Source organism: Microcaecilia unicolor, chromosome 2 (genome assembly GCF_901765095.1).
Source record: "Microcaecilia unicolor chromosome 2, aMicUni1.1, whole genome shotgun sequence".
Lineage (NCBI taxonomy): Eukaryota > Metazoa > Chordata > Amphibia > Gymnophiona > Siphonopidae > Microcaecilia > Microcaecilia unicolor.
This window is the reverse complement of record NC_044032.1, coordinates 226,279,358-226,291,839: the sequence shown is the minus strand read 5'-3', so window position 1 is coordinate 226,291,839 and position 12,482 is coordinate 226,279,358. Positions and strand designations below refer to the sequence as shown.

General features: G+C 41.2%; 1 protein-coding gene across 3 annotated transcripts in view; it reads left to right on the top strand.

Annotated features, from left to right (window-relative positions):
• SVEP1 (sushi, von Willebrand factor type A, EGF and pentraxin domain containing 1) overlaps positions 1-12,482 on the top strand; it is a 538,231-nt gene that overhangs the window by 123,663 nt on the left and 402,086 nt on the right. For all 3 annotated transcript variants that reach the window (XM_030193745.1, XM_030193746.1, XM_030193744.1), the window contains exons 6-7: positions 2,095-2,274; positions 6,171-6,368. In XM_030193745.1, the coding sequence (XP_030049605.1) occupies positions 2,095-2,274; positions 6,171-6,368 (378 nt within the window). The remainder of the gene's footprint in view (positions 1-2,094; positions 2,275-6,170; positions 6,369-12,482) is intronic.

The following is a 12,482-nucleotide window of genomic DNA, read 5'->3' as shown; positions in this document are numbered from 1 at the left end:
CTGTCGCGAGTTAACGACTTTGAATAACTTTGTGTCATCAGCAAATTTAATTACCTCGCTAGTTACTCCCATCTCTAAATCATTTATAAATATGTTAAAAAGCAGCGGTCCTAGCACAGACCCCTGAGGAACCCCACTAACTACCCTTCTCCATTGTGAATACTGCACATTTAACCCCACTCTCTGTTTCCTATCCTTCAACCAGTTTTTAATCCACAGTAGGACATTTCCTCCTATCCCATGACCCTCCAATTTCCTCTGTAGCCTTTCATGAAGTACCTTGTCAAACGCCTTTTGAAAATCCAGATACACAATATCAACTGGCTCCCCTTTGTCCACATATTTGTTTACTCCTTCAAAGAATTGAAGTAAATTGGTCAGGCAAGATTTCCCCACACAAAAGCCGTGCTGACTTGGTCTCAGTAATCCATGTCCTTGGATGTGCTCTGTAATTTTGTTTTTGATAATAGTCTCTACCATTTCCCCCGGCACCGACGTCAGACTCACCGGTCTATAATTTCCCAGATCTTTGATAACTTTCAATTTATAGAAGAACTGGATTATGCTGCATAAACGGGCCACAGTGGCAAAGAGGAATCTAAAAGGACTCCTAAGTAGCATATTTCCTTAAAGATAGGGATCTTCACATCATCAATACTAACTTTAGATGGAAATGAATTAGAATCCAAACCTGAGAAAAACATATTTAATTTAAATCTGTTGGCTGCCACCCAGGTTTTTATGCAGTGCAGACGAAGAATCACTCAAGGGCTTCTGATGGAGTCCCAGAAATTGGGACGAAAAGGTTTAGGGTATCTGCATAGAGTCTATACTGTACACCCAAACATGATAAGAGTTTGCAAAGAGGAGACATGTAAATATTAAATAAAACAGGGGAAAGTTGAAACCTTGTGGCACTCCTGAGCAAAGTTCTTTCCAGGTAGATCTATGAATACCTTGTTGTACTCATAAAAACTAATGGGACAGAAGCGAGGAAAACCAGTCTAGAACTTTGCCTGTGATTTTCATTGATTTCATCCAGCCACGTAGTAAAATGTGAAGGATCATGTAAAGATACTGTACTGTCCAAAATCAAAAACAGGATATCACGGACAAATCCTATTTGAATTGTATCACACACTGAAATCAAGTTTCAATTGAGTATTTGGGATGAAAATCAAACTGATGATCATCTAGAATGCTATTCTTATCAAGAAGATATTGCAATCATTGCAGCACCAGTTTCTAAAATACCTACTGTTCCCATGGGTAGTTTGACTGTTTCATTTGGGGGGGGGGGGGGGGGGCAAATGATGGGGCGGGGCATATTAGCATATTCATTTGCGCATATATATATATATATATATGAATGAATATGCTAATATGGAAGAAGGAACTCCCTCTTCCTCTCCAGTAGTATTTCCCCACCCCCTTTCACATACCATGCCAGTGTAGACCTTAGAAATGCATAAGCTCTATATGTATATCCTTCAAGAGGTAGTGTGTCATGATTTAGGCTCTACACCCTTTCTTATGTTTTGGTGCCACTGAGAGCTGCCCGCTGCTTTGCGCCGCGCTGGCCCTGCATTTGGGGGGGGGGGCAATGCCCCCCCCAAACTATGCCCATGACTGTTCCTGAATGTAATTCACCTTGAGCTACTACTGAAAAGGTGTGAGATACATTCAAATAAATAAATTCAATGAGAAGGTACTGTTCAGCCTGCACAAGATTTTTAGGAATTTCAATGAGCAAGAGGATGAAGTTTACATCCCAGAATCATCATAATAGCTTGTGAACCCCATTGTATTCTAATCTTTATCAGGTTGAGTGGATATCCTGTATTCCTCCTTGGACATTATTAACAAAACCTATTTGCTGGGCAAGTCACTAAACCCTCCATTGTTCCAGGTACAAAATGAGTACCTGTATATAATATGTAAACCACTTTGATTGTAACCACAGAAAGGCGGTATATCAAATCACATCCCCCTAATGAAAAAAATATTCTTATGTACTGGGTGTATGTTTTAACAATAAGCTGAAAGCAAACATTTAATACAGAATAATATTTCTCTGTTTTCAATACACTTTAGCAAGAACATGTCCAAGGCTTCACTCACCAAAACATGGATATATTAACTGCTCTGCAAGCAATACTTCCTATAAAACAGAGTGTTATGTGACGTGTGATAAAGGATATCAGCTAGAAGGAAATGCCAAACTCACCTGTCAAGGAAACTCCCAGTGGGATGGGAAGGAGCCACACTGTGAAGGTAGGCTTTTTGTTGTCTGTTGCATTATACTGGAGGTAGGAGTGTTCTCTCTGTGTACCATTTTATTAAATGGTTTTTGGTGTGTTTATACTACTTTTGTAGCCTCTTTGAGATGGGCAATATATAAAATGGAAAACAAAATAAAATAAAAGGAGAGGTTTTAGAAGCGTTACAATTCACAGGTGCTTTTTGTCAACAAGCAGGATTGAGACAGGCACACAAGTGGAAGATGTCATCCAGTGGTTCCTGGACAGAAGAGCTCCATCAGAACTTAGAACAGCCCTTCCCATGTGCAGCAGTCTCCTTGGCGCCCCAGTTTTGTTTTTCCTACTTTGCTGAACAAACATGAAAACAAAGCTCTGCTGAATTGAAGAAATTTTTTTCACCTTCATCTGTGTTTGACATTGATTTTACTTTGCGATTGTTGAGCTGCACTTTTAAGGAACTATTGTTTTTTTAAAATCTGATACAGCTCTTTAGTTTCTTATAAGATTTGAGCATTGCATTGCGCTCTGTTGACTCCCGAGGAAGGCATTTGTGCCAAAACATGGCCCGTGTCGAGTCCTATGTGTGAACTTTTTTAATAAAGAGCTGCTTTGTTTGGATTATTTGCTCGTCTGCATTGTGGTTCCCACTGTATTTTGTTGCTTCTTCAGTTTGTGGGTATGACGAAATGCTAGTCACCTGCCTGGGGCTAACCCTGAGTCCACCAGGAGGATCTGTTCCCAGCACAGCTCTGGTCCATTTGCACCTGCCACTCGTGCTCTACTCTAGCACCCTCCTCCCACCGACTGGGTCCCACTCCCAACCGCCTCTGGGCGAGTTTCCCGCTCTCAAATTATTCCCCAATGATTTCTAGTACACTGGGGCCACACTCTCAGGGGTCCCAGAGTTCTTAGACAGCACTCACAGACCCAACACACAAAACACCAGGATTCTTAGTCAGTCCAGACAAGCAGAGGTAGTAAACTAAAGAAGTTTTATTGTCATGAAAAATACTGAACAGTGAACCATAAAACAAATGGAACAAAAACAGCACATAATAACAGGTAACTGAATATGGATCAATTATAAAACTAAACATTTTATCACTACTTGAATAGTGCCTGGGAAATACAGGAAATATAGTTGCTCACAAGTTACAGAATATAACTGATCACAGGTAATAGAGAGGTCTTTCTTCTTGTACTAACAGAATGAGACTAACAAATTACCTCACAGGTGGGAAAAAAAACCCTGTCACTTCCGGTATAGATTTTTAAAAAAGGACAATCACCATCTGCTGGCCAACCAGGAGAAACACATACCATCAGCAAAACAATACAGTTCATAGGCTCAGAAAACCCACTGTTTCGTCACAGTGGGATATTTTTTGTTTTTCTCTCTTCTGTGCTGTGACATTATTTTCCATCATATTTCATTTTTCTTAAAACAAAAAGTTATTTTATTTCTTTTATCTTGTTAGCTGCCAGTTTTTCTGAAGATATCTCAGATGATTTTGGTGTTCCAGTCCTGCTCACAGTATGGGAGAAGAATCCAGAATTTTGACATACATTTCAGATATCTGGATATTGATCATAGTCAAGCAGACTTCAAGGATTGTGGCAGAATAGGGAACCCAAAAAGACTACCTGAAACATCTTCAAAATCATTGTTTTCACTATGAGGCAAACAGGAGGCTGCTGCTTGCCAAGGACAGAAGACTGTCATTTACACCGAGATTGGTTGACTCTGTGCATTCCAGTTGATTCTGCGTCCCTGTGCAATCACATGGAGGGGCATTTTCGAAAGAATGTCAAAATCAGAATTCAGATAGCCTGCTCATAATGTCCAAAAAATCCGTCCATATTAAAAACATGATACATTAAAAGCACAAAACTGGATACATGTTCATATGTATAAGAATAAGATAGTAGACTCAATAAACAAATATAGGACATAGTAGATGTCAAGAATAACACATTTAAAAGGGATAATGTGACAGAATAGTGTGTTTTAAGATTTTAAATCTGCCTAAATTAATTCTGAAGTGTATTTCCCTAGTTTGGCCAGCAGGTGGTGCATGCTTATGCTTAAAGCTGTTACAGATAAGTGAATGATTCCTTCTTTAGTTAACACTGATAATAGGAAGTGGTTGCGGGGATGTAACCAGCTTTTTTCAAATGCTGTTGTTCTGGGTTCTGATTTATTACTATAATCAAATAATACTGCACATGATACCCAATTACACTAATCAAACATATAAACGGCAAGTGACCGTACTCACTCGCAAATGCGCAGTAGAGACTTCCCTCTCTGCCCCGCCCCCGCGTCAATACGTGATGACGGGGGCGGGACAGAGAGGGAAGTCTCTACTGGCATGCTGCAGATGTCGGAACCACTCCCCCTCCCCCCACTCCCCCGGAGTCGCTGCCGCCCCTCCATCTGGCCCGAGCACTGTGAACTTACATCAGCACGCAGCAGCAGGCACATCAGCAAAGCTGCCGTCGGGCTTCCTTCTCTGCCTTTGTCCCGCCCTTGCCGACGTTACGTCACACGAGGGCGGGACACAGGCAGAGAAGGAAGCCCGCCCTGACGGCAGCTTTGCTGATGTGCCTGCTGCTGCTGCGTGCTGATGTAAGTTTACAGTGCTGCTCGGGCCGGGTGGAGGGGCGGCGGCGGCGACAACTCCGGGGGAGGCGGGGCGGGGCCGACCTCAGGGGGGGGACTCGGAAACCCCCCCATTCCAAAAGTAGCCCGTTTTCATGGGCTCAATGGCTAGTATTCTATAAAGGAAAGTAGGCACCTACTTTCTTTATGGAATGTGTACCTATGTATTGGCGTTCTGTTGTAGAATTACCACTATAGGTTGGACAGTTTTGAAAAGCCTATTCTGCATGTAATACGCTGTTTTATCAGTGGAAGTGTCTATGAAAATTGTTCTCAGCTCCATGATTCTGACAGTCCTACTAAACTGTATTCTCCTGCTCCAAGGCATGATGCTGGCATTTCACAGAGAGAAAGTGTAGCTACTCCTTTGGCAATATCTATTTCTTACACTGCACAATTTGACTAACCTGAATGATTGTGTGCCTCTTCAGATGCAAATGTTATTTCCATAATAATATGACAGGATAGTTATACAGCAATACTTGTTTGTGGCATAGTGGAGGAAAAGACTTGGATTTAGCTTACACCCTTTCGGTAGTAGTTCAAGACAAGTTATGTTCAGATATATTCCTGTCCTTGATGGCCTTACAATCTAAAGGGCCCTTTTACTAACCGGCAGTAAGCCCAGCACGGGCTTACTGCATGCCACTCTGGAGCTACCACCGGCCCAACGTGGGTGCAGGTGGTAGTTCCACCCCATTGCATGGCATTTCCAGCACTAGCAGAAATATTTTAAAAGTTTTCTGCAGGAGGTTACCTGGTGGTAATGTGGCAGCACTGCGTGCTACCCAGTTACTACCGGGTTAGTGTGCGAGCCCTTACCGCCACCACAATGAGTGGTAGTAAGTGCTCCTGTCCGCATGGCCACGCAGTAAGAGCAATCTTGCCGCATGGCCATGTCTTTTTTTTTGTTTAGCCTTTTTACCTGCTGCTGTAAAAAGGGCCTTAGTGTGCAGCAAAAACGGCCACTGCCGCTAACGCAGGGCCCTTTTTACTGCAGAATAGTAAAAGGACTTCTAAGTTTGAATCTGAGGCAATGGAGGACTGAATGATTTGTTCAAGATCACAAGGAGCAGCAGTAGGGTTTGAATCGGGCTTCTCTGATTTTTAGCTCACTGTTCTAACCTTTGGGCCACTATTGGTTTATATCATCAAGGTGTTCTGTCTTGTGTATATGAGTATAAACATTTCATGTAAACCAGGTCCGTTTTAGTTTGTGTTCATTGATGTTCTTCTGACTGCCCTAGAAATCCACTGTCCTGTCATTCAGAAACCGAAGAACTTGCTGATATCCCCATCAGGCTGTGGACAGGAACCAACCAAATCAGGAACATTGTGCCAGCTGAGCTGTGATCCTGGCTTCATCTTGTCTGGAACTGCAAATGAACTTAGGTGCCTCATTTCTGGAAAATGGAGTGAAAATGTCCAAATAGCAGTTTGTGAAGGTATAGAAATAATGTATATTTTCTAGAAAGGAGAAAAAAGAATGACATGAAAAATTGCTCCAGAGAGGGTTGTTTTTGTGCCGCATAACTCCTGGAACATGTAGAGAGGGAGCAAGAGAGGAAAACCAAAACCACAGTAGCCAGCCAAAAATAAATGCATTCCTGTGCTCTGCTATTCTGTATTCTGAAATAGAAAAGAAATTCAGATTTTTCTTTTTGAGCAGTGGTTCCAAGCAGGGGCGTAGCCAGCCTTCCGTGGGGGAGGGGTCCAGAGCCCGGGGGAGGGGGCACATTTTAGCCCTCCCCCCGGCGCCGCCCCCCCACCACCGACATTGCCGCCCCCCCTCCCGCCGCGAACCTGCCGCCGCTGCAGCCTACCTTTACTTTTGCTGGCGGGGGATCCCACTCCCCGCCAACCGACGTCTTCTTCTCAGTCGCTTCCTGCTCTTCAATTACTTTGCTGACGTCCTGCACGTTGTACGTGCAGGACGTCAGACTCAGAGAACAGAACTGTTCTCTGAGTCTGACGTCCTGCACGTACAATTACGTGCAGGACGTCAGCAAACAAATTGAAGAGCAGGAAGGACTGAGAAGACGTCGGCTGGCGGGGAGTGGGATCCCCCGCCAGCAAAAGTAAAGGTAGGCGGCGGCGGGGGCGGGTTCGCCGGGAGGGGGTCCTGGGTGAATCTGCGGGGGCCCCGGCCCCCTCAGGCCCCACGTAGCTACGCCACTGGTTCCAAGATGACAACAACTCATTTGGATACCTAGAGACATTAGTGTGAGAGCATTTCTAACTGTTGCTAATTCAGTTTCTTTTATACATGTCTCCATGGTCCCTATTGAGGGAATATTTATTGCCTGACATTCTATAGCTATAAAAACCTTCTTCTTCACTTAATTGAGATTTCCAGTCTCAGTAAGAGCACCAAGAGGAGACCATCCTTAGCTTATGGCTACTTGGATCATAGCTAAAAAAAAGACTGAGAAGTGTTTTGGGAAGCTAAATGCACTGACTGGATTGTCACTGCATTAGTATGACTTCAAGGATTAGCAAAACAAAACAATGGTAGCAACATCAGAGTGCTGGAAGAACGCATTTTACAGTTATAGAGGAAGTACTTCTACACCACCCACATTACAGGATAATTTTATAAAGGAGTTTTCACACATATATGCCAGTATACACACATAAAAGGCTTTTCATAAAATTACCTCACAAGTTTAAGTATGCACAGTGCAATTAGGTGCACACTTGTACAAGACTTTAGAGTAGACGTATTCAGGGGAGCAGGTTGGTTGGAGCATGGGTGGAGTTGCGATTTACACACATTTTATAGCAGATATATGTAGCTTATGCATTGACATTTATGACTGCTCTTGGGTGCAGCTTTAGTCTATCTAATCACTATTTCTGCAGGATCTGTACTAGTATTTTACAAAGACACACAAGTGAGTGAGTAGGTGGCCTTCTCAAAGTTAACCCCGTTGTAAACTCCAGGATGTCTAATTGCTAAGACAACAAGACTAACTGCTATCACAAGGACATGCTCAGAATCTGGCAATACAAGTGAATTAGTAATCTAAGGACTTAGCCTTCAGAGTTTCAACATTTGCATATTTTTTTATCATATGCTTTAATTATCAAATATTCACAATACTGTCTCAAAAAATTTGTATCTGCAAGAATTCATGGATCCTTATCAGTACACTAAGATGTCCATTCTCAAAACAATGATCTATTTGCCTGTCTTTATGCCTGATATTCAGCAGCTCTGTTTGTTAAGTACGGCTTCTGAATATGCAGTCCAAAGCTTAAACAAATGACTTATCTGTTTAAAGTTAGGATTGCTATCTGCATAAATTTGGACTCCAACCCTGGAACATCCCTACCTCCTATTTTTACTAAACAAATAACACTTTGGATAGGCATCGACTTGTCTGTTCAAAATTTATGTGGCGTGGTTATCTTCAGGTGCCAACCTTTAACTATAGGAAGATAAGAATAGCAAATTGCATAAATATTTATTTATTTATTTGTTGCATTTGTATCCCACATTTTCCCACCTCTTTGCAGGTTCAATGTGGCTTACATTATTCCGCATTGCAATACCAGCGTTTAATGTGTGAAAGTACTATTTATTGCACAGCATGAAGTTAAAACAACCAAAAGCCTAACTTGGCCACGTTTCGCCCTGTTATTAGGCTGCATCAGGGGCATGAACTGTAAATAAATAATGATTCTTCAAAGACAATGTAATACAAAATAAAAACAGAATTCATAAATAGCTTCACAAAACATATACAATTAAATGATATAAAACCTGGAACTCATGGTGGGTAATGCATAACGTTTTTGGAGGTTTTTAGCTCCATTACATGTTTAAAAATTGCAATTTCTTACCGTAGGTCAGCAGATGATAGCACACTATACTGAAATTTCAAATGATTTTGACAAACAAATTGTTTTTGCCAAAACGGAGTCAGTTGCCAATATGGATATATCTGATTACAGAGATGGCATTTAACCCCTGAGAGGGGCATAATTATCTTTTACAACAGATGTTGATTATGCATTGCTGTGTTTGAAGACACCTGCTCAGTTTGTTTGTAAGTACGGTGAATATACCACTATTACTCTAATACTTTTAAATATTATGTGGAATTTTTATGTTAGTAACACAAACTGAAACATATCCTCTGACAATTTCTTTAGACGTGTGAGGACTGAGTTTCTACTAGAAGGAACATGCTGCTTATTTAGCTCCTTCTAGGTAGGTGTGAATGAGCTCCTTTTTATTCTTCTATTTCTATGTTCTTATATTTTAATCTCATGTTATAGGATATTATTTCATTCTATTTAATTTATAATTTTGCTTGTTGTGAATTTTGGGTAAAAAGAGGCACACCCTTTTGTGGGTCTTTCCCGCACACTAAGGCCATTTTTACCCCCTGGATAAGATGGGCAGGTTTTCTATTTTTTTTTTTTAATTAATGGCCATGCGCTAATTTGGCCATTAACTCATGAACCCCTACTGCCACCCATTATGTAGGCTATAAGCGCTCATGCTCTATGCACACACTAATCTGTTAGCGGCAATATAGCTAAGCTAACGATTAGCACAGAATATGCCCACTGTTCACCCCCAGACACATCCTTGCACCAAAATGTAAATTTTATTTTTATAGCATGTGGGTAATGTGCACACATCCCAAAAGTACTGCCGTTCTCTGTGGTAAGCCATTTTTTGCTGTGATAAGCCCACATTACAGCTTACCGCAACTTTGTGAAAGGGACCCTTAATTATATATGTTTTGTGAAGCAATTTATGAATTCTGTTTTTTTTTTTGTATTACACTGTCTTTGAAGAATTATTTCATTTACAGTTCAAGCTCCTGATGCAGCCCAATGCTAGGGCAAAACGTGGCCATGTTGGGCTTTTGGTTGTTTTAAGTCCACGCTGTGCAACAATAAATAGTACTTTCACATATTAACCCTGGAACTCTATATATCGCGCCGAGATTTCCATGTGAAAATTGACGTGTATTCCATAACAACACGCACAACTTATACCCCTGTTTACAAAGCCATGCTAGCGGCTGCCATGCGCTATTGCAGTACAGTAGCCACTAGCTCAGCTTAGTAAACAGGGGGGTTAATTAATTAACAGGCTAATCAGCGCAGATAATTGGATGTTAACAAGCAATTATTACTAGATGGCATTAATTAGAATTTACTCGCACTACTTGCTAAGCGTATTCTATAATGTGGTGCGCATAAATTCTTAGTCGCATAGTTGAAAAGTGGGTGTAGTTATGGGCGTGGAATTGGTGGATCGTGGGTGTTTCTAAAATCTATGTGCATTGTTATAGAATATACCCACTCCACGCCTAATTTAGGCGTCGGGATTTACACCAGGTTTTAGTTGACGTAATTGACCGTAACTAAATTTAGTCATGTGGACCCTCGCTCAGCATATTCTATAAAGTACCCCTAAATTAAAATGTACTTTATAGAATGTGCTTCGATTTCCACGTGGAAATCTTGGCGCAATATGTAGAATCTAGCCCTAGACACTGAGGTTTGTGTGATCTTATCTTCCTAAGGAATACTGCAGATCATTGCCTCTTTATTGCTGAACCTATAACTGTATATGCTATTTTAATGCAACACTGCAAATCTTCTGACAATTGTATTAACCATTATCTCTGTTATAGATATTTCAAGTATTGACTATAGGTGCTTACAGATGATATGAAAATTTGCAAATGTGTAGACATTTCCCAGGAGCACAGCTAAAATAAAAGAGTTAGCAAAATAGACAAATGGTCAAACGTTGGGAAATGGTGCTTTAATTTAAAATAAAATGCTAAATGAAGCACTTGGGGTATAGAAACAAAAGAACGAAATACCACTTTGGAGGGAGAAAACTTCTAGTTTGCTAGTTGCCAAACGGGAAAAAGGTCTGATGACTTTAAAGTGCCACTCAGTAGAACAAAGCTAGTACAATATTTGCTTACATGGAGAGAAGTATCAGTAGTGGAAACAGGGAAGTAATATTATCTTACTGCTGCTCCACACTAGACTCAAGGGAAAACTGGTGCCAAAGAGGGAAAACTGGTGCCAAAGAGGGAGTACAAGTGACACCAATATCTTTCTAAAAGGGGTCAGAGGCAAAGGAGGATGTTACTTATTACAAGCACGTTTCTAAAAGGGATTGACAAGTAAGATGAGAGTGGAGGGATGCAGCTGCTATCAACTTGTTTCTAAAAGGGATGTGGGTGGGGAATGCAAGTGTTTTAAAAAGGTATTAGGGAGTGGTGGGGGGGGGGGGGGACATAATGACATCACACTCTGGTCCTTAAAAATATTAGACCAGACTTGGGACTCTCACAACATTTCCCCCCTTGTTTACAAAGCCACACGGCATTTCTGACATTCCATTCAAAGTGAATGGGCTGTGTTGGCAGTACCGCACAACCAGCCGCTAGTTCGGCTTTGTAAACAGGGGCGTTTTTTTCATGCTTCAACACAAGTATTCAGACAGCTGTAGACATATTCCACTTTTTTCCAAGGTGACTGCTCTTGTGGCATAATGTTTTGTGTACCCCAGAATTTTGCAGAATAGAGGCCGCTGTAATTTAGTGCTTTAACAGAAAAAAATTGTTAAGCAGCTACATTTCAATATGATTTTTAGATAGCAGAGCTGTTTGAAGCCTTGCTAAAATGACCATGTTATGGTGTGCAGCCTAAAAATGTAAGCTTTACCGGGAGCATCTTTGTATGAAACCGTTTATTGAGTCCTCCCATATGTTTTGGAATTGAAAAAGATACAGTAAAAAAAAAAAGTGCCCTGAAGTGTACGAAAGCATATTTATTAACATTTTTATACGTCAGATCTGATTCGCTTCCTGTGGTTCACAATATAATAAAAAAATTTCCAAAACAAAATTAACATCACAGACTAGCCCAATACACCCACATTTAACCATAAACATGTTCAAGCAAAAATGTTTTCAATTATCTCTTAAACCTAGCTAAATTAGTTTCATAACAAAGATCCTTAGGGAGGGCATTCCAGCACTGAGGCGCCCTTACTGAGAAAGCCCTATCCCATTATCTCATCTACTTCTTTTATAGTAGGAACATATAAAAGGTGTACCCTTGAGAATGTAAACTGTGGCCCACTGTGGAGTGAAGGAGTAGCCTAGTGGTTAGGGTGGTGGACTTTGGTCCTGGGGAACTGAGAAACTGAGTTCGATTCCCACTGCAGGCACAGGCAGCTCCTTGTGACTCTGGGCAAGTCACTTAACCCTCCATTGCCCCATGTAAGCCACATTGAGCCTGCCATGAGTGGGAAAGCACGGGGTACAAATGTAACAAAGAAAATATTTATAGTCCAGGACTTTTGCCTGTAAATAGGCTGGAGCCTCCTGAACCTAGCCTTAAACATCAGCATCATACTATAAACTGAATACGGTTTTGCACTTGATAGCTGTCATGTATCTAAAAGTTTCTCTGGCTGCTAGCAACTTAGGGTGACAGACACTACAATGAGGACTTTTGTTCTAAGAAATGACTAACTTTATACCAATGGAACTGTAGTGATGTTGCTG